This window comes from Podarcis muralis, chromosome 10 (assembly GCF_964188315.1).
Source record: "Podarcis muralis chromosome 10, rPodMur119.hap1.1, whole genome shotgun sequence".
Taxonomy (NCBI): Eukaryota; Metazoa; Chordata; class Lepidosauria; order Squamata; family Lacertidae; genus Podarcis; species Podarcis muralis.
The window spans coordinates 74,623,662-74,650,915 of NC_135664.1; the positions used below are offsets into that span (position 1 = coordinate 74,623,662).

Consider the following 27,254-nt stretch of genomic DNA (forward strand, 5'->3'; position numbering starts at 1 on the left):
AAACCCTGACAATCGCGAATCACACATTTTTAAACAACGTCACACATAAAACGTAAAACACCTTGGGCATGCATGTGTGTTTGCATACCCCTGATACCTATGCTTCCTTGTTTGTGGCGCTCCAGAAAATGCGCATGAGGCCAGGAAGTCAGCTTATTGGGTCATCGTCCCCAGTGACCATTTACTCCTGCAGAGTAAATGAAGCCTTGGAGAAAGGTTGTTGCTGTCTTTAGCATATGCGCCACCAGGGTGGAAAGATCCGCCCAGCGCCCCCAAATTTAGTTTAGCCCCCAAATTAACTTTTATTATGCTTATGTCAGACACCACGCTTACGCCTTATCTCTTATTTTCAAAAGAAGGGAGGAAAAAGAAACAAACTTTTTTATTTGCTCATTCATTTACATATATATATATATATATATATATATATATATATATATATATATTAATTATATATATATATATATATTCTGTATACACACACATAAATATATGTTTTTTAACATATCATTTTCAACAATTATTAAACATACTTTTATATCTTATACAATTTTTTTGACTTCCTCAATCACATCTGAAAATTTCCCAATCTTTTTCACTTAATTTACAATTCTTACTTTCACTATTACATTTAAATATCATAACTAACGTCTCTCTTCTTTCTTTGCAATATTTCATATATTCCTCCTTACAAAACTTCTTGTAGTCCTACTAGCGTAATTTGTTGATTACAGTTACAGATAGGTAGCCGTGTTGGTCTGCCATAGTCAAAACAAAAAAAATTCCTTCCAGTAGCACCTTAAAGACCAACTAAATACCAAGAACTAACTTAGTTGGTCTTTAAGGTGCTACTGGAAGGAATTTTTTTTGTTTTGTTGATTACAGTTGCTCTTCAAATAGTTCGCGTATTTCTTCCGATCTTCTGTAAATCTCTGGTCCCGCCGCTTTCGAATCCTGCCTGTCATTTTATCCAGTTCTGCGTAGTCCATTAATTTCGTCTGCCATTCTTCTTTCGTCAGAATTTCTTCTTGCTTCCATTTCTGGGCCAACAATACTCTTGCCGCTGTTGTTGCATATAAAAACAATTTAACATCCTGTCTGTTAATGTCCTCACTTATAATACCAAGTAAAAAATGCTTCTGGTTTTTTTTTAAAAAAATGTATATTCATTCATTTACAATACACTTATACTTAAGTACACAACACCACCACACAACTAAGGATCATTTAAGCACCTACTTAGGAGAAAAACCAGTTGTGTCAAAGGTGTCGCTGACTCACCCCACTGCCGCATAGCAGCTCAATACAATATGTAACATAATATTTGGATTTAAGTGTTTATTTCGCATGCACGGCACCGTTGTGAATGACAAGTGCCGTCGTTGAGTCTGAAGCACCGTCGTTGTGAATGACAAGCGCCGCTGGTGGTGTGGCGCGTCTTTGGTAAATGAGTGCACAAAGTTGAAAGCCCTTTAGTGAAACAGTAGGTATACATTTCGGTAATACCTAGGTATATATGTATTTTGTTTTTCTAGCTTGATCAAAATTATTTATTATTCCATAAAAAGGTAGACAGTTAAGAGCTTAGGCGGCTTCAGCAGTGGGTGGCAGGCACCCCCCAGAATTCGGCACCCGGGTGCCCCGCACCCCTTGCACCCCTGGGTAAAGATGGCCCTGGTTGCTGCCTTCGGCGTCACTGCTGCTGCTAAGTTGTGCTGGAAGAGGCACCATGGTCCTTCTTGATCCAGGCTTGCCTTCCCCCACTCTGCAGCCTTTGGTTTGGGAAAGGTCACATGCCAGGAAAACGAAAGAAAACGTCAATGTGCCAAAATAGCCCATCTGCCCCGTGCCGGATGCAGAAAGCAAAGCCGTCCAGCCAACCGGTGGTCTCTGTTGTCAATTCCTTGGCTCTCAGGGTCAGCTTCCTCCAGGGTCGCAGCAGCAAAGTCAAGCAAGAGATTCGCCAGACATGGAAGGAAGAGGATCCGCGTGGAAGGCTTGGCCCTGCCCGACCCAACACTCCCAACCAGGAGGTCCTTCTCGGGACCAGGTAAACGGTCCGGGCCTTTGAGGCACAAGGGAGCAGAGCTGCATGGCCAGATGTCCCTGGAGTGCTCCTCTCACAAAGCACAGGGGAGGGCACCACGTCTGACACCCGTCCCCACAGCCTTCTGCACTCAGTAGCGTCTCCGGACTGCACGTTTGCAACTTTGGAAATCGGCCTTGCTGCTTCCACTAATTTCACCGTTTCCCCTGGGATCTGGTCCACCTGATCTCCACCTGCACAGCACCTCACACTCCATCCCCAAAGCACTTGGGCACTCGGCGTACTTCAGATGGGCCATTTGCTCCTGCATGCAACCTGGGCACTTTGAGGGAGGCTGGATTGCCTGTTGCACACCATGTATGAATGCAGCACCGAGAGCGACAAAGACCGCAGCAGCATTGAGGGCAATATGGCGGGATCCTTGTGTGTGGGGTGGCTAAAAAAACCCTACCAGTGGCATAGAAAGAGGCCTGGCCCCTTGGCCAGCTAGAGTGATGCATGCAAGGAAAAGCCAAGTATCTGGATGATCTGGCTAGGCACTAGGACCCTGGTAAGGTCCTTCATTTTCCCGAGGGGTCCAGCAATTGCCGTTTCCTCTGTGATACAACAAGGGTTAAAATAATAATAATTTCTTATTTATACCCCACCCATCTGGCTGAGTTTCCCCAGCCACTCTGGGCGGCTTCCAACCGAATATTAAAAACAATACAGTGTCAGACATTAAAAACATCCCTAAACAGGGCCACCTTCAGTTGTCTTTTAAAAGTAAAATAGTTGTTTATTGCCTTGACATCTGGTGGGAGGGTGTTCCACAGGGCAGGCACCACTACCGAGAAGGCCCCCTGCCTGGTTCCCTGTAACCTCACTTCTCGCAGCAAGGGAACCACCAAAAGGCCCTCGGCGCTGGACCTCAGTGTCCGGGCAGAATTATGGGGGTGGAGACCCTCCTTCAGGTATACAGTAGTTCAGTAGGTAAGCCACGACTACATACCCCATGAGCAGAAATACCGTATTTTTTGCTCTATAAGACTCACTTTTTCCCTCCTAAAAAGTAAGGGGAAATGTGTGTGCATCTTATGGAGCGAATGCAGGCTGCACAGCTATCCCAGAAGCCAGAACAGCAAGAGGGATTGCTGCTTTCACTGCGCAGCGATCCCTCTTGCTGTTCTGGCTTCTGAGATTCAGAATATATTTTTTTCTTGTTTTCCTCCTCCAAAAACTAGGTGCGTCTTGTGGTCTGGTGCGTCTTATAGAGCGAAAAATACGGTAGTTTGCAAACCCCCTCCAGGCCACAAAATATTTCTGCACGCAGAGCTGTGAAATATGGGCCTCCTGCTATGTTTTTTGCTGCCATGGATGGGAAGGGGAAAAGCAGGTACAATTCGGCCACATATTCCATACATTTAACTTGTGCGATTTCAACCTTGTATGGCTGAAGGCCAGCCTGTTGAAATTGCAGAAATTAAAGGCATGCAAGTTTTGCTCAGTGAAGAAAGAGCTTTTAAGGTTTCCTCCTTGCTTTCTGGGCTCTGTGCAGTGGCTTCGAAAGAGTAAGGATGGTTGCAAGGGAGAAGTTTTTGAGTATACGCGTTTTTTGAGTCTACACAGAACTCATGGAACCAAGCCCCACATATGAGATGCGATTGTGGTAGGTTTCATCCTCTCTTGGCACAGTGCAGAAGGAAGCTGTCGCTCCTTGAAGCTGGAGGCGGCGATGCCCCTCTCCTTCTGCCCCAATGTCTTTTGTGCCCACCAAGTGTGGCACAGCAGCCTGGGCAGGTTTGAGCAGCAACATGGCACATTCCTGCCCTTCCACTTGGCCACAACTGTAGATACCATCTCAGAACCAGCTGCCGACTAACCTCATCTGCCCTCCCAGGCCTGGCTGGCGCTGGCCTCCATTTGGAACATCTGTTTGCTCAAAGGGCCGCTTATTATCGGAGATGCGGAGATGAGAGACCTGAGGGTAAGCGGGTTAAATGCTTCAGAAGCAGTAGCCCAGGTGCTTTCTCCAGAGTAGGGGAAGTACCCCACCTGCTGGTGGCGAGGGGGAACGGCACCTCTCTCCTTGCAGTCTGGGGCCAGTCACTTTTGCCGGAGTTTAGACTTTGCCAAGAAACCTCTTGCCCTCAGAAACACCACCCCAAAGAACTTTGGAGTCCGAGCTCTGATGCTCCACGATGCCCCCCTGTTTCTCTGTGGCACAGAGGGCGAGGGCTGGAGCTGTGCTGTGCTTCGTCAACCAATTCTCACAAGCTGAGCTCCTCTCCTTCGAAAATGGCTGCTTCCCACGGAGTGAGCGGCCTGGATTTCATGGACGAATTCCAGGAGAAGGAAATGGGGAGCAAGCAGGCTTCCGTGTTGTGGCTTCAGAAAGGGCCTCTTCCTGCCTCTTCCTGCCTGCCTGGCCTCTGCATCGGTCAATAGCATCCTTCTTCCAGGAGCAGAAGAGGCCACCTCACATCTGCGAGGTGAGGGATGAGAAGCAACTCCCAAAATGAGATCGCTGAAGCTGACCAGGAATCCTCTCTCCTCCTCCTCCTCACTTCTCCCAAACATCTGCTCCTTCCTGCCTTTCCATGATGATCCGAGCCACCCCTTTGCTTGAGACACCGGACAGCTGGCCTGCCAGAGAGGAAACTTAAGAGGCTTTTCTCACCGGTCCTTCATCCATCTTAGCTTCAGCACGGTCAAGTGATGAAAAAGTAAAGCTTTTGGAGAGTGCCGAGGAGTCAGGGGGCTGTTGGTGAGGTCCTGCTCCAGATCAACTCTGTGTTCCATGTCTGCAGGCTACACATTAAAGACATCAACTTCCGGAGACTCGGTTGCAGCCTGTCTCAAGCTCCAGCTTGTGGCTTGTGGGACTCCACTTCTTAGGGGTCCTGAACGTTCTCCCAGCATTCCTGGTCCAGGCCAGACTCACTTCCTTCCTTGGAGGGCACACACCACGCCCATTGAGGTCAGCCACGCAGACAGATCCCTCTGGCTTAGCCCGGTGGCAGAACTTGATGTGGCTTTCCTCAGGGAATCAACCTTCCAGGCGGCCCACCAATACTAACCATTTACTTATTTCTTTGCAGGATTTATAAACCCATCCTTCTGAAATACCATGGCATTGTGCGGGGGGGGGGGGATAACAAGCAAAATGCAATTCAAAACAATACATTAAGCCCACATGTAAAACCAACAGGTGCAACGTCAAAGAGTTTCAAGATTAAAAGTAGAAATTGTTGGTGCAAACCTAATATTCAGTTTGCCAATGGCCCCTGTCCCTCCCCACCTATTTTTCTTCTTGTTCCATAGCTACCCTGGCACCATTGTGGTAGCAGCAGCTATCATGCTGGTTTAAAGGCCAGTTATAGTCCATGTGGATCTCTCTGGATGTGATCTGTCACACTGGGGGCTGGGGGATTAAGTGCAGGGCAAGACTTGCTCACCACGTGCCCACTTCTCAATTTGGCCCGCTTTTGGCGAGATGGCAACATGCATCCGAGTAGTAGAAGCACAGGAGTTGGGTGCCCAAGGAAGTGGCCCTGCCAGTCCTTCGCCACATCCCTGGGGTTTCATCCCCTCCAGACACATCTCCCCACCGGTCCCTACACCTAGAATCTCCCGATGGGCACATCCCATGGGAGGTGAGGGAAGGGAAGGGGTTGAAATTGGTGCTTCCTGACTTTCAGCGTCTCTGAGAAACGTCTTTGCTCTTTCCTTCCAGAAACCCGAGAAGACAGGACCAAGAGGCTATTCCGACACTACACTGTGGGCTCGTACGACAACTTCACTTCTCACAGGTAAGGACCCTCCTGGCATATATTGGCTGCCTCACAGCCAGGATTTCCACTCCAGGGAAAGGAAGGTCCGTGGGGCAGTCGTAGGCTGGCAGAGCAGGTTTCCTCCCGCAATGGTGCCAGATGTGAGTGAGTGTGTGTGGAGCCTCGTGTGAATCTTGTTTCTGAGTTGGCAATTTTGCATTCCGCATGCGGTCAGTAAAAGAAGGAAGCTCCAGCAAAGCATCGATCAGTAGACCATGATCTTTATTGTTGCACAACAGGTCCCCACAGGGGTAAGAACCCAGAGCATGGGGTGACCTCCTCTTCTAAAACTTCCCTCTTTCCCCCAGAATACACTTTGAGCAGCATCACTGAGACATCATCACTACATCACTAGCATGTTACAAATGGGGAGGGGTCTACAAGGGTGACACAAGTTCAACATGAGGTCCCTTTATCAGACACCTTTCCCAACACCTCTTAAGTCCCCATCACCGGAAGAACAAAAAAACTCTTTCCATCTCCTTGCCCTCAGGACTTGTCTGGAAATGGGCTTTCAGAACACCTGACTTGCTCAACTGCCTCTGCAGATGTCTAGTGTTGCCCCCCTGGTCACTCCCTGGGTGGGGGGCCATGTCTGTGCTCTCAAGCTTGGAGAATTATGGTGGGATGCCCTGTTCCTCCTGTCTACATGACTTCCTGCTTCTTGGTTCATGGAGGGAGGTGGAGCCCAAATTCCCCTTTCTTTAAGGGTTAAAATGGCGTTGGAATGAGGAGAGTCGGTTGAAGTAAGGATTTTCTAAAAATGTATAAAAGCTAGGTACAGTGGTACCTCGGGTTAAGTACTTAATTCGTTCCGGAGGTCCGTTCTTAACTTGAAACTGTTCTTAACCTGAAGCACCACTTTAGCTAATGGGGCCTCCTGCTGCTGCCACTGTGCCGCCGGAGCACGATTTCTGTTCTCATCCTGAAGCAAAGTTCTTAACCCGAGGTACTATTTCTGGGTTAGCGGAGTCTGTAACCTGGAGCGCATGTAACCTGAAGCATATGTAACCCGAGGTACCACTGTATCTTCCCTGAGCTGTCAAGTCGAAAGGATACATTCAAGCATAATATTTGTAACATTGTAGCAACTTTAAAGATGTGCCCCCCCCATGCCATTTCCGTAACATTTCCATCATGGAACTCAAGACGGCTTGCTTCCCATCCAAGCACACCGTGGGCACCATTATTTTTTAACTCTGCCAGACTGTTGGGGTGGAAGGATACATCTTCTGCTGAGTTTGCTGCTATTTTATTCTTGCTGTTTTGTATGTTGTTATTGTTTACTTTTAAGTGGGGTTTTGTTTGTTGCTGCTGTGTTTTGCTGTCTCCTAAGGATTGGTCCTTCCAGACTGGCACCCAAAGAGCATCGTGAGCAGAAATAATCCCTAATGCGTAATCAAAGGGATTTCTTGGGGGAGGGTCCCTCTAACCATGGGCTCCCTTTGGTAGGAAGGGTTTAAGTCTGTTCAGATGTTACAGGAAAATACTTGGGCTCACTTGGATGACCAAGCAAAGACACTAGCCAGGAATAGAGGAGCAAAACAGCAGCCAGTAGGCCTGTTCTTTATTCAAACAATGTTGGAACAAGACTTCCACCCACTACATGGGAGAAGCAGGAAGGAACCCAGAACAAAGGATGGCTCCCACTTTTACTGGTTTTACAAAGATACCCACAACACCCCTAAAATTACATCATGGATACATGTCTGGTGACAGAAACCTGAGCATTAGGTTGGTCTCCATCCTTCCCTTGACCTCCACCTCACATCCATCAAGTAAGACAAAAGAAATATTTACAAGTTCCTGGTTTCCCAGGCCAAGTTAATCACACCTCTTTGTCCCAGCCAAAAACCTAATCCTTTCCTGGATGGTTTTCCATTGTCCATGGGATGACTGCCTGTCTGAAACCCATTTGCTAGGATGCCAGTGATCACCTCTTGTGCAAGAGGCTGCTGTCCACGTGATCCCAGGTTTCAGGGATATTGGCTGCCCACACCCCAGACTCCCCACTTCATAAGCCATTCCTTTCCTGAACAGAACAAAGTTGTTGTTGTTCATTAATCGTGTCCGCCTCTTTGTGACCCCCTGGACCAGAGCACGCCAGGCACTCCTGTCTTCCACTGCCTCCCGCAGTTTGGTCAAACTCATGTTGGTACCTTCGAGAACACTGTCCAACCATCTCGTCCTCTGTCGTCCCCTTCTCCTTGTGCCCTCAAACTTTCCCAACATCAGGGTCTTTTCCAGGGAGTCTTCTCTTCTCATGAGGTGGCCAAAGTCTTGGAGCCTCAGCTTCAGGATCTGTCCTTCCAGTGAGCACTCAGGGCTGATTTCCTTAAGAATGGATGCGTTTGATCTTCTTGCAGTCCATGGGACTCTCAAGAGTCTCCTCCAGCACCATAATTCAAAAGAATCAATTCTTCGGCGATCAGCCTTCTTTATGGTCCAGCTCTCACTTCCATACATCACTACTGGGAAAACCATAGCTTCAGCTATATGGACCTTTGTCGGCAAGGTGATGTCTCTGCTTTTTAAGATGCTGTTTAAGTTTGTCATCGCTTTTCTCCCAAGAAGCAGGCATCTTTTAATTTTGTGACTGCTGGCACCATCTGCAGTGATCATGGAGCCCAAAAAAGTAAAATCTCTCTCTGCCTTGGTAATGTGCAGCAGAGGCAGTGAGAGCAAAGTTGGAATGGTACAGAGGCTCTCACCTTTTCAGGAAGTGGGAAGATGAGCAACATTAGGACATGGTTTGGGGAAAGCTTCCAGGTGCTTGAAGAAAACAATTGCTTCACATTTCAAGAAGGGCGTTGCACAAGAAGGATTGGGGGTTGGACTAGTGGGTCCCTTCCTATGATTTTTGAGTGACTGTGTTGGAGAAGAGCCACTCAGCTCCTATTCTCTCTCAGCTATTCCACCCATTGCTACCCAGATGTGTGCAGTGTTCATCAGCTGATAGAATCCTGTTAAATCCTGCTCTGCTTCACTGTACACCCCTCTCCCCCTCCTGGGAACTGCTGAGCATGAGGCTGTTTGAAAGCCCTTTTGCAAACAGTCCTACTGCACTGCAATTTCAACCTCTGGTTTTCGGGCTCTCAAAGAGTAGGGTGGGGACTCTTTTTTGCAACAGGACTTTCAAACAGCCTTCAATGATGCTTTGAAGCCGCTGCCATTGAGGAGTTAAAAGAGGATTGGACAAATACATGGAGGAGAAGCCTATTGATGGGTACTAGTCAGAATAAGCATGTTTCACCTTCACAGCTGGAGGCAGCAAAGCTCCCAAATACCAGTTGCTGGGAGAGGAGAGTTGCTCTTGTGTTCGAATCCTGCTTGTGGGTTTCTCATTTGGGCATCTGGTTGGTCCCTGTGAAAAAAGGGTGCTGGAGAACATGGGTCATTGCCCTGATCCATACCATTTTTCTGTTCTGGAAGTCTTTCTGCATGAGGGCCACCCTAAGGTTTGGGGAAAACATCGAGACCGAAGAACCCAGGAATCCACAAAGAAGGGAAGCTCTCCGTTCCTTTGCTGCAGCTGATAAGTCTCAGTCTGGCTGACGGACAGGCGGAAGTGATCTGAGATCAGGCCTGGAAATGAAGGCGCTGGGACTAAGCAGATAATTTAGGGATTGTTTTGACTCAATCAGGAGGCTTAGCTCTCCAGGAGGAGAGATTAAAGGAGTGACTGTGCACGGGGCCATCTGGATGGAGCTGGGCTCGGGAGAGGTGGAGGAAGGAGAGAGCAACAGCCTCCGGGTCCTCGCCAGCAGACAGTAGGCTTACTCTTGTGTCACTGGGATAGTGGCAGGCTGTGGCTGGTTGGTTTCTTGCATTCTGGTGTGTCAGGTTTACTCCCGAGTCTTTTCTTCTCCCGAAGATATCCCTCAAGGCAGCGGGTGCTGTAGCTGTGCTGATATCGGTTGCTTTCTATTTGCTGGTCTCCAAAGCACCTGGGCTCCCATTTCGTGCTCCGTCCCCCAGTGCGCATCCCACAGGCACAGGTTTTAATCCGTTGTTTCGGTCCCTGAGCTCCCTCACCATTTCCACCATGGAAAGCCGATGCAGAAAGTCCAAACCAATTCATTTGTGTTCGTCGCCGGCTTCTTTGAGCAAAGCAAGGATGGAGGTCACCGGAGCGAAACTCCCGCAATCGCACACATGCAGCTGCCTTGTTGGAAGAGAATGACTTCTGCTAAAAGCGCATTAAAGCACCTAAAAGGCTTGTGGGCTCAAGGTGGCCCTCCAGGCTCCTCTGTGTGGCCCTTGGAATTCTCCCCAGGCCACACTCCTCCCTCCCTGGCCCCTGCCTTGCTCTTTCCTTTTTCTTTTTTTAATATACAGTGCTACCTGTGGATGCGAATGGGATCCATTCTGCAGCCCCGTTCACATCCTGAGCAGAACACAACCCATTCTGCATGTGCACGGATCGCGATTTGCCTCTTCTGTGCATGCGAGTGACACCATTTTGAGCGTCTGCGCATGCGCGAGTGGCGAAACCCGGAAGTAACCCTTTCCATTACTTCCGGGTCGCCACGGAACGCAACCTGAAAACGCTCAACCTGAAGCATATTTAACCCGAGGTATGACTGTAATTTTTATTGGTTTTTACATATGTCTTCCAAACATTACATCCCATCTTAGAAAACATAACAGACCTTTGGCTATCACCGCCTAGGACTTCCATCAACCTTGACTGGTGGTTTTCTAACTTCCTTTCTAATTTTGCATTTTATTTTACAGTAATAGTTATTGCTATAAAATCCAAATCTTAAAAAACCTCCTTCTTAGTCCTCTTTCACAATCATTCATATAGTTCTCCTTACAAAACTTCATGTAACCCTATACAATGTCAGTTGATTACAATTGTCTTTCAGAGATATCATGAATTTCTTCCGGTCCTTCAGGAAAGTCTGGTCTTCCTCGTTCCTAATTTTCCCACTTAATTTCACCAACTCAGCATAATCCATCAATTTCATCTGCCACTCTTGTTGATAATTCTTCCTGCTTCCATCATTGGGCTAATAGTATTCTTGCTGTGGTTGTCGCATATAAAAACAATTTTTTATCATGCTCATGAATCTCTGTACCTACAATACCAAGTAAAAGGGCTTCTGTTTTTTGGGGGTTTTTTACAAATGTATATTTCAACATTTAAAAAATCTCATTATAAATCATTTCCCAGAAGTCCTTCACTTTCTTATATTCCCACCACATATGGTAAAAAGTACCTTCTTTTTCCTTACATTTCCAACATTTATTATTTGTTTTATACATTTTAGCTAATTTCACTGGTGTTATATACCATCTGTACATCATTTTCATTCTATTTTCCTTTAAAGCACTGCACTGCCTTGCTCTTTCCTTGGCTAAAATGTGCCTTTTGTCAGGAGTTCAGTCTACACTTGAGTAGGACCCTGGCAGAGACACATGCCCAACTAGCATGTTCTCTCTCTCCTGGTCAATCATTCGGGAGCTTCAGAAGCTTTCTTCAGCCCAGACATCACAGCGACCGATGCCAACAGACACCGGATCCACAGAGTTTGCGCAGTTGCATAACAGAACTCAGCATTTTGGCTAATCTACTTTATTTACATATCAACACACACGGAGCACTGCAACATGGCTCCCTCTCTCTCTAGCATCCGACAGCAAAGAGAGTGAACAAAGGACAACAGTCCCACTTCACAGAACACAGTAACACAAACATCCTGTCTCCGTCACTTCCCACTCTGTGGAGTCAAAACATACACCAACAATCCCATGACTGCAATCACGGACCTGGAATTCTAACACCTTTCGACATGGCTCCTGCTTTGTGTTTGCCTGGATGGAGGAGTTAAACAACCTTTGAGGCTCCACCAACTCTTGCTCCCTTCCCACCTCTGGCAGGTGGAAAACAGGTGCCCCCATAGGCCTTTCCTTGGAGCTTGAGGAGCTGTCTTTCAACTGGACAGCTGCTCCCGGACATCTTTCCCTTGTCTGAACCCCCTGAGGATGCTTGCAGTCTCCAATGATTGTCTGGGAGGTTTGGAGCGTCTTCTATGCCATCTCCACTTGGCCGGTGCTCAGTTGTGTGGCAGGGCTGGTGCTTGGGAGGGTGTTTTGGTGGCTGCCAAGTGTGGCCTGTGCTTCTGGGCCGGTGGCAATGGGTCTCCTGGGTGCCCCAGGTGGTTGGCATGTGTTTCTGACCATATATATGTCACGGAAATAAATATAGCGAGTACCCAGGTAAGGGTCGTCTCTCTGTTGCAGTGTTTTTAGGCCACTCATATTTGTCTGTGTAGATGTTCTCTGTTTTCCTGGTGCCTGCGTGGCTTCTTTGAGTCAAACAACAACAACAACAACAATTTATTTATACCCCACCCATCTGGATGGGTTTCCCCAGCCACTCTAGGTGGCTTCCAACAAAATATTAAAATATAATTACTAATCAAATATTAAAAGCTTCCCTAAACAGGGCTGCCTTCAGGTGTCTTCTAAAAGTCAGATAGTTGTTTATTTCCTTGACATCTGAAGATAGGGCATTCCACAGGGCAGGCGCCACCACCGAGAAGGCCCTCTGCCTGGTTTCCTGTAACCTCACTTCTCGCAGGGAGGGAACCGCCAGAAGGCCCTCGGAGCTGGACCTCAGTGTCCGGGCTGGATGATTGGGGTGGAGACGCTCCTTCAGGTATACAGGACCGAGGTTGTTTAGGGCTTTAAAGGTCAGCACCAACTTGGAAACCTACTGGGAGCCAATGTAGGTCTTTCAAGACCAGTGTTATGTGGTCTCGGCGGCCACTCCCAGTCCCCAGTCTAGCTGCTGCATTCTGGATTAGTTGTAGTTTCCGGGTCACCTTCAAAGGTAGCCCCACATAGAGCGCATTGCAGTAGTCCAAGCGGGAGATAACCAGAGCATGCAACACCCTGGCGAGGCAGTCTGCGGGCAGGGAGGGTCTCATCCTGCGTACCAGATGGAGCTGCCCTGGACACAGAATGGACCTGTGCCTCCATGGCCAGCTGTGAGTCCAAAATGACTCCCAGGCTGCACACCTGGTCCTTCAGGGTCACAGTTGCCCCATTCAGGACCAGGGAATCCCCCACCCCCGCCCACCCCCTGTCCCCCAAAACATTCCTTCTGTCTTGTCAGGATTCAGCCTCAGTCTGTTTGCCACCATCCATCCTCCAACCGCCTCCAGACATTCACACAGGACCTTCACCGCCTTCACTGGTTCCGATTTGAAAGAGAGGTAGAGCTGGGTGTCAGAAGAAACGGCATAATGCGCCAGCAGCAGCGCAGTCAGATGCCTTCCTCTGCCCCACCTGCAGCAAAACCTGTCTCTCCCCTGTTGGTCTCTGCAGCCACAGCAGGCGCTGTAAGCTCCCAACACTTTGACTTCACCCCAAGGTGCTCTCCTCCATCGTCTCCCGATGCAAACAAATGCCGGCCGTTTGCTCAGAGCTGCCTTTGCCAACCAGTGGTAATTTTAGCCCCCAAACATCTGGAAGGTGCCAGGTTGGAAAAGCCTTGTTCAGAGCTCTGTGATTCCTGCATTGCAGGGGGTTGAGCTGGATAACCTTCAGGGTCCCTTCCAACCCTACAGTTCTGTGATTCTATGATTCTGTGAAACAGCACCGGGTCTGCAAGCTCTGGTCTGCTCTTGACTTCGGCCTTTGCTCCCTATTCCTCCCCCTCCTCAGGGTGGACTTGATTTCAATCAAATCAATTTAAATCACGATTTAAGTCACTAGTCAGTAAGACTTGATTTAAATCATTTTTTATTTTTGTTTTACGGAAAGACTCATTCTTGCTGGTATCACCTTAATATTTACAACCAGATGAAGGTTTCGTTTTTGAAATAATCAATTTTCAGAGTAGTTTTTACCGTTATATCAAAAATTACTGATTTGGTTATACTATTAGAAATACATAGGCACATAATTATGAAATCGTTGGGAGGTTTAATAAGTTCACTGTTTATATTTGGACAACTTTTCTGTTGTGCTTTATTGGCAGGAGAAAAATAATCATTTCCTTAATGACAAGTTAAAGAATTTATTTAACTAAAACAATAACGTAATAGCATATGTATGTATGCTTGTTAACTATTGAGGTTAAACAATTAAAAAAAAAACAACTTAGACTGAGTTTTAGCCCACATGAAAACTTAAAACAAATCCTTATTTCCTGATGAATAGCCTTTGGACTATAATGTAACTTCAATAGAAAACTATCTTTAGAAAGATTTTTCCTCCAAGAGCATTTTATTTTAAAAATCTGATTTAATTTTTTAAAAATCTGATTTAAATCAAAGAAATCTGATTTAAATCAAAGAAATCCGATTTAAATCAAAGAAATCCGATTTAAATCAAAGAAATGTGATTGTTATTTTTTAAAACCATTGATTTTTATCCACCCTGCCCCTCCTCCCAAGAGGAAGAGCTATAGCTCAGCGGTAGGGCATCTGTTCAGTCCCCAAAAGCATCTCTGGTCAGGGCTGGGAGAGCCTCCTTGAGTCTGAAGCCCTGGAGAGCCACTGCTGTCCGTCTGTGCAGATAGCAAAGTCTTAGATGAAGGCACTTGCTACATTCCTCCGTTTGAGAGCAGCGCCTCTTGCCTCCTCCACAGGCTCCTCCTTTGTCAATTTCCTCTTCTCCCTCTGCTTCTCTGATCCTTGAAGTGCTCTGGCGTGGTTTCCACGGCAACCGATATGTCAGCGTAGACTAGCATTTCCCCCCCAAAAAAACACGGCTTCAAGTCAACTGAGGCTGGAGTTGAAGGCAGCTGTGGGTTGATGTGCATGTTCTAGCAAGAGCGGAAGGGCAGGATCCAGGCATCAAACCCTCCATCCCACCTGGGGCCTCCCAGATCTTCTGGACCACAGCTCCCATCATTAGCCTCGGCCAGCGGTGGACATTTGTGGTCCAGAACATCTGGAAGACATCTGGTTGGGGAAGATTGGGCTTGGTTATGGGGAAATTTAATTTGGTCTGGGATCGTTAGAGGGTTCACTGCCCTTGACCCCTGCACTCTCTTTTTCTTTTTCCATCAGGGATGGGATGGGCGGGGGGAAAGTAATAGAATCGTATAATTATAAAGTTGTGAGGGATCCCCCAAAGGTCATCCAGCCCAACCCCCGTGCAATGCAAGCTTCACAGCTTAATGCAGATCATCTCTCTGTAGTGATGTAGGGATATAGGAAAAGGTGAACAGGTGCTTACTTTTTTATTGTTAACTGCCTTGGGAATAATATTAATATTAATAATAATAATTTATTATTTGTACCCCGCCTATATGGAGGTTAAAAATACATTAAACATAAGTCGTTAAAAACTTCCCTAAATAGGCCTGCCTTCAGATGTCTTCTAAAAGTCAGATAGTGGTTTATTTCCTTGACATCTGATGGAAAGGCGTTCCACAGGGAGGGCGTCCCTTCCTCTTAGCACGTTTCTCCCTTGCGTCCTGAGTTTGAGTGTCATCAAATCCCATGACACCTTTGGTCAAGGCTGTTCTCCAACTGGAGCACTCGCAGACCAGTGTTTCCCAGTTGTCAGTGTTTATACTACATTTTTTAAGATTTCCCTCGAGAGAGTCTTTGAACCTCTTTTGTTGACCACCAGCATGACGCTTTCCCAATAATATCCCAATAGTATCATCCAATAATATCCCAATAGTATCATCCAGGGAATCTGAATGTTGGGACGCGGGTGGCGCTGTGGGTAAAAGCCTCAGCGCCTAGGGCTTGCCGATCAAAAGGTCGGCGGTTCGAATCCCCGCGGCGGGGTGCGCTCCCGTTGTTCGGTCCCAGCGCCTGCCAACCTAGCAGTTCGAAAGCACCCCCGGGTGCAAGTAGATAAATAGGGACCGCATACCAGCGGGAAGGTAAACGGTGTTTCCGTGTGCGGCTCTGGCTCGCCAGAGCAGCGATGTCACGCTGGCCACGTGACCCAGAAGTGTCTCCGGACAGCGCTGGCCCCCGGCCTCTTGAGTGAGATGGGCGCACAACCCCAGAGTCTGGCAAGACTGGCCCGTACGGGCAGGGGTACCTCTACCTTTAGCATTATGCTTTCCCAATAATATCCCAATGGTATCATCCAGGGAACCTGAATGTTGGAAAATTCAGGACAGATTTTAAAAAGTCTTTAGTTAAACTATGGAACTCCCTGCCACAGGAGGCAGTGATGGCCACCAACTTGGATGGCTTTGAAAGAGAATTAGGCAAATTCCTGGAGGAGGAGAGGGCTATCAATGGCTACTAGCCCAATCAGAGGCAGCAATGCTTCTGAATACCAGTTGCTGGAAACCACAGGTTGGGAAGAGGGGTCGTGTGCACAAATCCTGATTGCTGGTTTTGCTATGGGGCATCTGGTCAGCCTCTGATCAGGTTGCCCTAATGGCCAAAGATTTGAAGAAAACAAGAGAAATGAATGGATCGCCCTTAGGAGTCTTGCAAGGCTTGGAGGTGACTGCTGGCTTGACCAAGGACTGGGGAAGGAGAATGGAGAGGTCTTGGGTCTGCAAAGACCCTGGGCTGCAATAGGCCCGAGTTTGTTCCTGTCCTAAGGCCCTGTCTCTTTTAGAAGGGACACGGGTGGTGCTGTGGTCTAAACCACTGAGCCTCTTGGGCTTGCTGATCAGAAGGTCAGCAGTTCAAATCCCAGCAACGGGGTGAGCTCCCTTTGCTCAGTCCCAGCTCCTGCCAACCTAGCAGTTCGAAAGCACGCCAGTACAAGTAGATCGGGGGTAGGTAACCTAAGGCCCGTGGGCTGGATGCAGCCCAAGCACCTTCTCAATCCAGCCCGCAGACGGTCCAGGAATCAGCGTGTTTTTACATGAGTAGAATGCATCCTTTTATTTCAAATGCATCTCTGTGTTATTTGTGGGGCATAGGAATTCGTTCATTCCCCCCCCCCCAAATATATATATATATATATATATGCTTTCGTAGATTTTCACGGGTACAGGAATGCAGGTTTTGGTGTCCTCGGGTGTCTTCCCGTGTAAAAGTTGGGGTGTCTAGGCGACGTTTCGACGAGGTCTCACTCGTCATCTTCAGGCTGGTGCTTTCGGCTTCTTGTTACTGGAACAGAGCAGGATCTCAGTGTTTGAGTTCCTATAAATACTGTTGAGGAGGTGTGGTGTATAGCCTCCAATGTTCTGGGCAGAGAGGAAGTTCCCAGGCTAGTGTGCCTTTTCTTCTTTTGTTCCTTAATTGCTTGAGGGATATCTTGAGTGATTTCTTGAGTGATATCCTGAGTACCACTTAGGTGGGTCATTAGGTGTGGATTAGTTGCTAAAGCCTTTGTGTCTTGACCTCTTGAACTTTGTGAAGAGTTTTTCTGCGAAGATGGCTGTACTGCACTTAGTTGTGCTCTGGCTTGGCTTCGTGTATAGGGGCGAGCTGTGGTTTTGTGGCCTGTGCCAGCCAGATCTGTGTAGGGATTGCAGGGGGGTGCAGCATCCGGAGGTGCCACCATGGTTTGGCTACTGGATGGTGTCTGTAATTTATCTGTGGAGAGGGTCTGGGTTTGGGTCTGGTGTGGTTGATTGGTGATATATATATATATATATATATATAGAGAGAGAGAGAGAGAGAGAGAGAGAGAGAGAGAGAGAGAGTCCAGCCCACCACATGGTCTGAGGGATGGTGGATAACCCCTGAAGTAGATAAATAGGTACCGCTGTGGTTTCCATCACAGTGTCCCGTTGCACCAGAAGTGGTTTAGTCCTGCTGGCCACATGACCTGGAAAACTTTCTGTGGACAAATGCCATCTCCCTTGGCCTGAAAGCGAGATGAGTGCCACAATCCCATAGTTGCCTTTGACTGGACTTAACCATCCAGGTTAAGTCCAGCTTTTGAATTATGGCGCTGGAGAAGACTCTTGAGAGTCCCATGGACTGCAAGAAGATCAAACACATCCATTCTTAAGGAAATCAGCCCTGAGTGCTCACTGGAAGGACAGATCGTGAAGCTGAGGCTCCAGTACTTTGGCCACCTCATGAGTAGAGAAGACTCCCTGGAGAAGACACTGATGCTGGGAAAGATGGAGGGCACAAGGAGAAGGGGGCGACAGAGGACAAGATGGTTGGATAGTGTTTTCGAGGTTACCAGCATGAGTTTGACCAAACTGTGGGAAGTAGTGGAGGACAGAGGTGCCTGGCGTGCTCTGGTCTATGGTGTCACGAAGAGTCGGACACGACTAAATGACTAAACAACAAAACCTCTTTTAGAGTGCAAAAAGGAGCCAGCAGGGAGATGGGAGAAAGACTGGTGGAAGTATAGAATATCTGAGGTTTTTTGACCAGCATTTCTGTTTTGCTGTGTTTTTCCTGCAAAGCTAATTTATTGTGGTCGCTTATTAACCACGTTGCAATAACTTTCTCATCCCTATAAAAGCTGGCAAGTTCTGTCTGTAGACAGAACAGCTTATCCGTCGGCTTCAAGAGAGTCTGGCTGGTGGGGGTCTTCTCCAGCAAAATTGCCTTGTCTTGATAAACAGGGTTTTGAATAAACCTTTGGCCCCTGACCACAGCATGGAGGCTGGGTTTTCTTCCACAGAGACTCATCCCAACCCAACTGAAGGAACTTTACCCTGGGGGTGGGGGGGAAACTGGCAGGTTTCAGCCTTTTCTACTTTGCTTTTTTTACTGGAACTCCAAGATCTGCCACTTGGAACCAAGCGCTGAAAACATTTTGTTGTTTAGTCGTTTGGTCTCTTTGTGACCCCCTGGACCAGAACACGCCAGGCACTCCTGTCTTCCACTGCCTCCCGCAGTTTGGTCAAACTCAGGCTGGTAGCTTCGAGAACACTATCCCACCATCTCGTCCTCTGTCGTCCCCTTCTCCTTGTGCCCTCCATCTTTCCCAACATCAGGGTCTTTTCCAGGGAGTCCTCTCTTCTCATGAGGTGGCCAAAGTACTGGAGCCTCAGCTTCAGGATCTGTCCTTCCAGTGAGCACTCAGGGCTGATTTCCTTCAGAATGGATAGGTTTGATCTTCTTGCAGTCCATGGGACTCTCAAGAGTCTCCTCCAGCACCATCATTCAGAAGCATCCATTCTTTGGCGATCAGCCTTCTTTATGGTCCAGCTCTCACTTCCATACATCACTACTGGGAAAACCATAGCTTTAACTATACGGACCTTTGTTGGCAAGGTGATGTCTCTGCTGAAAACGTTAGAGCTAGAATTAAAAGGTGAGGTGTGTCTCTGAGCACATCCTGAGACCCAAAATTCATTTTCAGCACCAAAGTGGGTTCTCTCCCCTCCCCCCGGCTAGCTTCCTGTGGCCCAGTGGCCCAGTTTTAGGTGTCAAAAGCCACTCGCTGCTCCCCAGGAACCCTTTCTGCCAGCTGACTGCAAACCGCTCGGAGTTCTCCCACCCTTCCCCGTCTGTCTACCTCCTTCCCACACCTGGTTCACAGGTGGCCCTTTGAACCCCTGCGCCACTCGCACAGCCCTGGAGAGGGCAGCAGCACAGCAGTGCTTCCACCCGAGGGTGTGTGCCTGAGCTGAGTGTGGATTCCAGAGAACCCTGGCAGGCAAAGAGAGGGGGGGCTGGTGCGTGCAAGAGCGTGGGTGGGTGTTGGGCGTGTGTCTCTGCTGCAGTGTGCATGCATGCATGAGTGAGTGAGAGAGAGAGGAAGCATGGCACCTGCCAGCACACCTCATGTGTGAGAGCCACGCGTGGCAACCTCCTCTGCCATGCCCAGTGAATGCCCAGGGAGGGTTTGCACAGCAGCCTTTCACGCTGGGCTCTGTCTCAGGCAGGGGGGCTTTCTTCTCCCCTCTCCCCACCACCAACCACCATACTGGCCCCCTTCCCCAAAATGATGGATTTGCCTGCGCTCTCTCCTTCCTCTCTCTCTCTCTCTCTCTCTCTCTCTCTCTCTCTCTCTCCCTCCCTCCCTCCCTCTCTTTCTTCCATTGAGAAATAGCATCAGCTTTGTTAAAAGCAAGGCAGTGGAGCACAGCTCTGCCTCATCCCCCCCCCCTTCCCTCTCCCCTCTCTCTTTTTTAAATGACAGACAGTTACTTAGCAACAGAGGGGAGTTTTAGGAGAAGGTGAGAGTGACAGCAAAAAGAAACTCCACAGTCTCCCTCTCCCGGTGCACACTCCCCCCCCCCTGCACCCCACATGCACACGAACACGCAACCGCTGGGCACCTTCCCTCCCTCTCCCTTTGGGTCCCCCTCCTGGGGGGGGGGGCGAGAGAGAGAGAGAGCGAGAGAGAAAGAGTGTGTCTCTTTGCGAAGGGTGGCTTCTTGCCCGCCCCCACCCCCCAGCTAAGGCGGCTCCGTTGAAAGGAAAGCCCCCCTCGCGCGCACGGGATCAGTAAGCGCTCTGCATCCACATGCAGGTGACTGAGCGGGGGTGGGGGGAGCGGGCGGCGGGGAGGGGGGAGGGCCCTGCGCCCCCCCCTCCGAAGCAGGGAGGGGAAGGAAGGAGCCTCCTTTGCCCGGGGAGAGCGGGAGGGCGAGAGCCTCTGCCCGCCTCCCCGCCTGACGGGCTCCTGCCTGCGATGAGCGCCTGGCTGGGAAGAGGCCCCCCCTCGAAGGCAGGGCGCGATGGTGCTGACGGCTCCCCCCGGCTTCATTTTCTTGTGCTCTTTCCTGCCCAGTGACTACATCATCGAGGAGAAGGCGGCCGTCCTGCAGAAGAGAGAGCATGAGGGCTTTGGCTTCGTCCTCCGGGGCGCCAAAGGTAAGACCCGGTGGGTTGGGGGGGGGCGGCGGTGGGAGGGCAGGGAGAGGGCTGGCTGCATGATGGGAGTGGCATGGAGCTGGCCCCAGGTGATGGCGGGGCTTCCTGGCACTGGGTCCTGCCCGCCGGCGGGGTCTGGTGGCAGCGTATCTCCGGGAAAGGGTGTGCGAGAGACACAAAGATGGTGCCCCTTGGATGCCCGAGAGCGCAGGGGATCCTTTGTGTGTGTGTGTGGCTGTGTGTGTGTGTGGCACAGGTTGTGCCCTCTCCTCCTGCATGCCACGATGGCTCTCCTCCCCAAAACGGGCACCCCACAGCAAAGGGGGCACCTCTCCCTGATAAATGCTCTTCTCCCATGTTCCTTCCCCTTGGGTGCAGCTCTCCTCCGCGAAGAGGGCTCCCCTGCTCCTATCTCGGAGGGGGCGGGTTGCCGTGACCCACATGTGCATTGCCAGGAATTGGAAAGCACTTCTCCCCCCCCCCCCAGCTGTGGCTTCTTTGCCAAGGGGGGGGGTCGGCTAAATTCCCGTTGGAAGAGGGCTTTGTGTCTGGAATGGGAGAGAGATAGAGCATTCACAGTCTGGGGGAATTTGTTCCTGGGAGTGGGGGTGGGGGTGTTTTCGGGGGGGGGGGCATATCCAGGGAGACTGAAGTCTGGGCTTTGGGGTGGGGACGCACCTCCTGAAGGGATGGTCCTTCAGGAGTGTGTGATTTGGGGAGATTGTGAAGCGATTCCTTCCACTCCAGATGCAAAGGAATCAGGACACCCCCTGGGAGGGTTTATGGTTGGCAGGAAAAAGGAGGAGGGGGCCCCCTGAGAGTTTGCAGCCTCTCTGCTATTCCCCAGCCCTTCACGGAGAGGGAGCTTCTTCCCAAAGCTGTGTTAGTGATTCTGCCCTAACCCCCTCTTACATTCATTTGCAGGCTCCCTTTGTAACGTATGAGAAGCACGCCAGGCCCACCCCCTTCCCCCTTGGGGGAATGCACACACACACACATGCATATACATATATATAAGGTAAAGGTAAAGGAACCCCTGACCACTAGGTCCAGTTTTGGCCAACTCTGGGGTTGCGGTGCTCATCTCGCTTTATTGGCCGAGGGAGCTGGCATACATGCTTTCGAACGGCTATGTTGTCAGGAGCAGGGACCGAGCAACGGGAGCTCACCCCATCGCGGGGATTCGAACCGCCGACCTTCTGATCGGCAAGTCCTAGAATATATATATATACCATTTGCTTCCGTTGCTCCAGAGAGCTGAAGGCGGTGCACATGGTTCTTCCTCTCCCCATTTTATCCTCACAAGAACCCTGTGAGGTAGGCCTGCCCGAGAAAAGGCAATGACTGGTCCACAGCCAGTCATGATGGCTGAGTGTGGGATCTGAACCCTGGTCTCTCAGGTCATGGGAGGGACGCGGGTGGCGCTGTGGGTTAAACCACAGCGCCTAGGGCTTGCCGATCAGATGGTCGGCGGTTCGAATCCCCGCGACGGGGTGAGCTCCCATTGCTCGGTCCCTGCTCCTGCCCACCTAGCAGTTCGAAAGCACGTCAAAGTGCAAGTAGATAAATAGGTACCACTCCAGCGGGAAGGTAGACGGCGTTTCTGTGCGCTGCTCTGGTTCGCCAGAAGCGGCTTAGTCATGCTGGCCACATGACCCGGAAGCTGTACGCCAGCTCCCTTGGCCAGTAAAGCCAGATGAGTGCCGCAACCCCAGGGTCATCCGTGACTGGACCTAACGGTCAGGGGTCCCTTTACCTCTCAGGTCCTAGTCCAGAACTCTTAACCACTGCACCACCAGACGGTTCAGCAGGGAAGGAAGGAGCAGCTGCCTGGAGCCAGGAGTTGCTTTCTGCGCTCCAGGTGTGGGGAGAGAACCTCCAGCTCTTGCAGGAGATGTCTCCCTGAGCCTTGGTGCTAGCGCCGCTGGAGATCCCAGCTCACACGATGGTGCCCTTCCCTGGCCTCTGCCACAGGTTGCGGGGTGCTGCAGGGGCCCGTTTTCTGACTCACACAACGGCGAAAGGTTCAAGTGTGCAAAATTCCCATCATGCCTGGATGACATCTCAACAGCTCTGGTGTCCTGAGGGAGACCACAACCACCTTGGTCCTAGTGATTGGAGACACCCAACCGCCCAGGTTGGGCAGCTTCCAACAAAGACCAAAAATACACTAAAATGTCACACATTAAAAACTTCCCTGAACAGGGCTGCCTTCAGATGTCTTTTGAATGTCAGGTAGTTGTTTACCTCTTTGACATCTAGTGGGAGGGTGTTCCACAGGGCGAGCGCCACCACCGAGAAGGCCCTCTGCCTGGTTCCCTGTAGCTATGCTTCTCGCAATTAGGGAACCGCCAGAAGGCCCTCAGAGCTGGACCTCAGTGTCCAGGCAGAACGATGGGGGTGGAGACACTCCTTCAGGATGATCCTGTCAATATGTGCAAGGAAACATGAGCCACTGGGGGGGTGGGCTTTGCCCTATGGGGCGGGCAGGAGGGCAAAGACAAGCATCTCAAGAGAAGTGCCTTTTGCCTGATGGTGGGGTAGGGAGAATGAGTATTGCTGTAGCATCTCTGTGTCCTTGCGATCCTGAGCTTTCCTTTCCAGAAAAGCCAAGCGGGTTTTCCCAGCCCTGCTGTGCCTACAGAGAGTGGCTTGCCTAAGGGGTCAGCAAGCAAACAAGTGCCCCCCCTTTGCTAGGGTGGAGTGGTCTTGGGGTCCAGAGGCTTGCAGGAGCCTCTCCCCCCAAAGAGGAAAGCCACACACACACACACACACCTTGAACAAAAGCAAGGGAATGGGCGCTGGCGTTTCCGAACAATAAGAGGACGGATACAATTTCTCTTTGCTTGCATTTTCATATCGTTGGAGCCAAACATGAGTGATAGAGCCCAACTATCTCTTCTAGGGATGGCATCTCTGATAGAAGGGAGCAAAGCTATTTCTATACCTCTGTGTCTCCGTTTGGGGTGCTTCCCATAGCTGCGCGCCTGCCTTTTGCTGTGGTTGTTGCCTTCAAGGAACCGGCCCTCAGTAGCCCAGAGAGAATCCTTTTGCCCTCCGCTCATCCATTTGGCTCCACCGTGCCCCCAAACACATATTTCTTTGGAAAGCCAAATCACGAAAATGCAATAAATTATTCAAAAGAAAGCAAATGTATGTATCTGTGCTTTGCATATTTATGTGGGCCTTGACTCGGAGAACAGCATGTGGGCCAAAGATGTTATGCCCCTGATTTGAAGGTCTGTAGCCTACATTGATATCCCAAAAGCTCCTGGGAGGTGGAGAGGTCACCTAGGGTCACAGAACCTTTGGGTTATCTGGTCCAACCCTTTGCAATGTAGGAATTCCTGCTAAAGAATCCCTGACAAACCGCCATCCAAGCTCTGTTGGAAAGCCTTCAAGAAAGGAGAGATCACTACTTCCTGAGGGAGTCTGTTCCACTGTCGACCACTCTTACCGTCATAAAGTTCTTCCTTTGAATCCATGGTTTGGGTCCTAGCATTTTTAGCAGCAGAACACAAGCTTGCTCCATCTTCCATGGAAGATCCCTTGTGATAATTGGAAGGTGCCCACCTCTCAGACTTCTCTTCTCCAGGCCAAACGTGCCCAACTTCCTCCACCGTTCCTCACAAGACCCCTTTATGGGCTTGGTTCCCCTCCTCTGCCCACCTTCCAGCTTGTCAATATCCTTCTAAAACTATGGTGACAAGAACCAGACATCGGACCCCCAGTGTGGCCTGACCAAGGCAGAAGAGAACGGTTCTGTGGCTTCCCTTTTTTTTTTTAATAAATTTTTTATTCAAAGTTATAACAAAACATATTTTCCAAAAACATATCATCCCCCCCCTCATTTTTCCTCCCTCCCCCTCCCCCCATAAAACCCATCCCCCCACCCCACCCCCCGACTTCCCTCAGTTCCAGTCTTTGGTTTCTCCAATAATGCTATTTTCTGCATGTTACAGAGTTGTATAGATCCTCCAACTGTTTAGCTAATTATTATCAGTAAAAAATTTGGGAAGGTTCATTCAAAACCTGCCAAGGAGTCCAGTTCGCTTTGTTGCGTCTTCAAATACTTTGTGAAAGGTTCCCATTCATCCTAAAGTCACAGTTATCCTTATTTCGTAGTTTATATGTCAATTTTGCCAGTTCTGCATAGTCCATCAATTTTTCTTGCCATGATTCTTGAGTTGGGGTTTCTTCAGTCTTCCATCCTCGTGCTACCAGAGCTCTCGCGGTTCTGTGGCTTCCCTTGAGCTGGACTTCTCCATAAAAGTTGTCTCCTCCCAAGAACCCAGTTCCATTGGGGGAAACTGAGCAGCCAGCTGCCAGAGTAGCATTGTGACTAAGAGGTCGCCCCCAATTCGAATCTCGCTTCTTTAGCGGTGGGTGTCTTTAGACCAGCCCCCCCTCCTTTCTCAGAGCCTCCTGTGTGCATGGAATGATGACAGTGGCCTACCTTGCAGGGTCGTCGCAAGAACTGCAGTGTGATTATGAGAAACCAGTAGGAGAACACTTCAGTCTCCCAGGGCATTCTATACAAGATCTCAAAGCAGCTGTCTTATTACAAAGGAATTTCAGAAATAGACTGGAAAGAGAAGTTGCTGAATTGCAACTTATTACCAAACTTAAAACCATGGAGAGACCTGGTCTGAATAGAGACATTGGATTCTTATCTCATTATACATGATAAAGCTGTTTTTAGCCATCTCACCCCTTGCTTTTTCCTGTAAGACCAATTGCAGTGGTTAACAGTCAACAGGTTTACCCCACCTATCCGCCAATCACCCATTCCCACCACCCTTCTGAGTAATACCCCTCCCCACCCTCTCACTATCATTTTTTTTTTAAAAAAATAATTTTTATTAAATTTTCCATTTTAACAATCCAATCAAATCACATTGAATATTCCAAATTATACAAATACATATCATGTAGTCCAAATATTCTGCCAAATTAGAATTTTTTTGTTGGGACTTCCCATGCTTCACTATCTATAAGGGTCTGGCGACTTCTGTTTCAGTGTATCGGAAGAAGTGTGCATGCACACCAAAGCTCATACCAAGAACAAACTTAGTTGGTCTCTAAGGTGCCACTGGAAGGAATTTTTTTGTTTTGTTTTATTTAATTTTGTTTCGACTATGGCAGACCAACCTAGGCTACCTACCTGTAACTATGATTATCTGGGGCATTTTAAGCACAGTGTGGGTTCTGAAGAGGGTCTGATGGGTGCCTGTGATGAACAAAGACTGCCCAATTCTAGGCCTAGCTGGACATTGTGAGTCCTGCCAAGGGGCTTTTTGCCTTAGGAGCTGAAGCTGTTTTTCTTGGTTTCTCCAGCTCTAAAGCCTCCATACCATTCATGCGCACCATGAATCCTCTGTTGAGTCTCTGGGGTCCACACTCCATCCTCCTCCATCTCCCTCTCATCTCCCTTCAGCTGTGACTCTCTGCGCATGGAGGAGAGCATTCACATACAAATAAACAGGATCGGTCTCACCAACGGCAAACAATTTGAAACAGAGGAACAGAGTGCGGAAACCCAGCATTGCAACAGAGGAAGAAGGAGCTGCCTTCTCCTAGGCCAGAGCTGTGCTCCGTATAGCTCAGTTCTGTTTACACTGGCTAGCAGACAGCAGTTCTCCAAGGATTCCTTCTAGCAAGGACTAAACCTGGGACCACCTGCATGCCAAGCTATGATGGCTCTTTCCTTTCCAAGACAGCATTGCCAAGCCTAGGCAGCAGACACAACCCCTCTCCCTCCCACTTCCCCAAGGGGGTCTTTGCCTCTTGAAGCTCCAGAGACTGATGGTATCCCGACAATCCACATTTACATTCTCGCTCTCCCTTGATGTCCAAGTGGAAGCAGCTAAACATCTGCACTTGGGAGGTGATGATGTTTCCCGGGCAAGAGAGAGAAATAGAGGGCTCGCCCACGCTTCCGCTTGTTCTCTTCCTAGAAAGCACTGGTCCAAGCATTTCTCTGCTTGACCCGCACTTTCTAGGCATGGATTTTTTGCTAAATCGGAGCAAACATCAATCTGGAGAATACCTGAATTGCTGTTTGCTCCTATCAAGCGCTAGAGAGTGAGTTTTTCCAGGAGGAAAGCAGAGCACAAGGGGAAGTGTACGTAGATAAGCCCTGAGAGCCTTTGAGAGCTCCAGACTGTTGCCATGGCCTCTGCATGGGGCTCTACTTAAGAACCAAAGAGCCGGCTGGATCAGGCCAATAGCCCATCTGTTCTCAGAGGGGCCAGTGGGAAACCAGCAAGCAGGATTAAAGGGCAAGAGCACCTTTGACTGTGGAGGCAGAGCGTAGCCTTGGATAGCTCTCTCCTCCTCCATGAATTTGTCTGAACCCCCTTCAAAGCCACCTAGATCAGTGGTCATCTCTGCCCCCTGTGGGAGGGAGTTCCATAGGTTAAATGTGTGCTCTGTGAGGCTGGAACAAGCCTGTTTTCACCTACTCAGGAGGGCAGGACCCAAACCAGGGCTTCAAGTTACAAGAAAGGAGTTTGCAACTAAACTTCAGGAAGAACTTTCTGAGGGTAACGGCTGTTTCACACTGGAATGAACTTCCACAAGAGGTGGTGGACTCTCCTTCCTCGGAGGTTTTAAGAAGAGGTTGGGTGGCCACCTGTCATGTATGATCTAGTTGAGATTCCTGCGTTGCAGGGGGTAGGACTAGATGACACTTGGTGTCCCTTCCAAGTCAAC

General features: G+C 49.3%; 1 protein-coding gene across 11 annotated transcripts in view; it reads left to right on the top strand.

Annotated features, from left to right (window-relative positions):
• The window catches only part of SHANK3 (SH3 and multiple ankyrin repeat domains 3), a 431,788-nt gene that overhangs the window by 322,864 nt on the left and 81,670 nt on the right, over positions 1-27,254 (top strand). For all 11 annotated transcript variants that reach the window (XR_013394458.1, XR_013394460.1, XR_013394459.1 and 8 more), the window contains 2 exons: positions 5,763-5,838; positions 20,458-20,540. Coding sequence is in view for 8 of the 11 variants with exons in the window: in XM_077935409.1 (XP_077791535.1) it covers positions 5,763-5,838; positions 20,458-20,540 (159 nt within the window). In the remaining 3 variants the exon portion in view is untranslated. The remainder of the gene's footprint in view (positions 1-5,762; positions 5,839-20,457; positions 20,541-27,254) is intronic.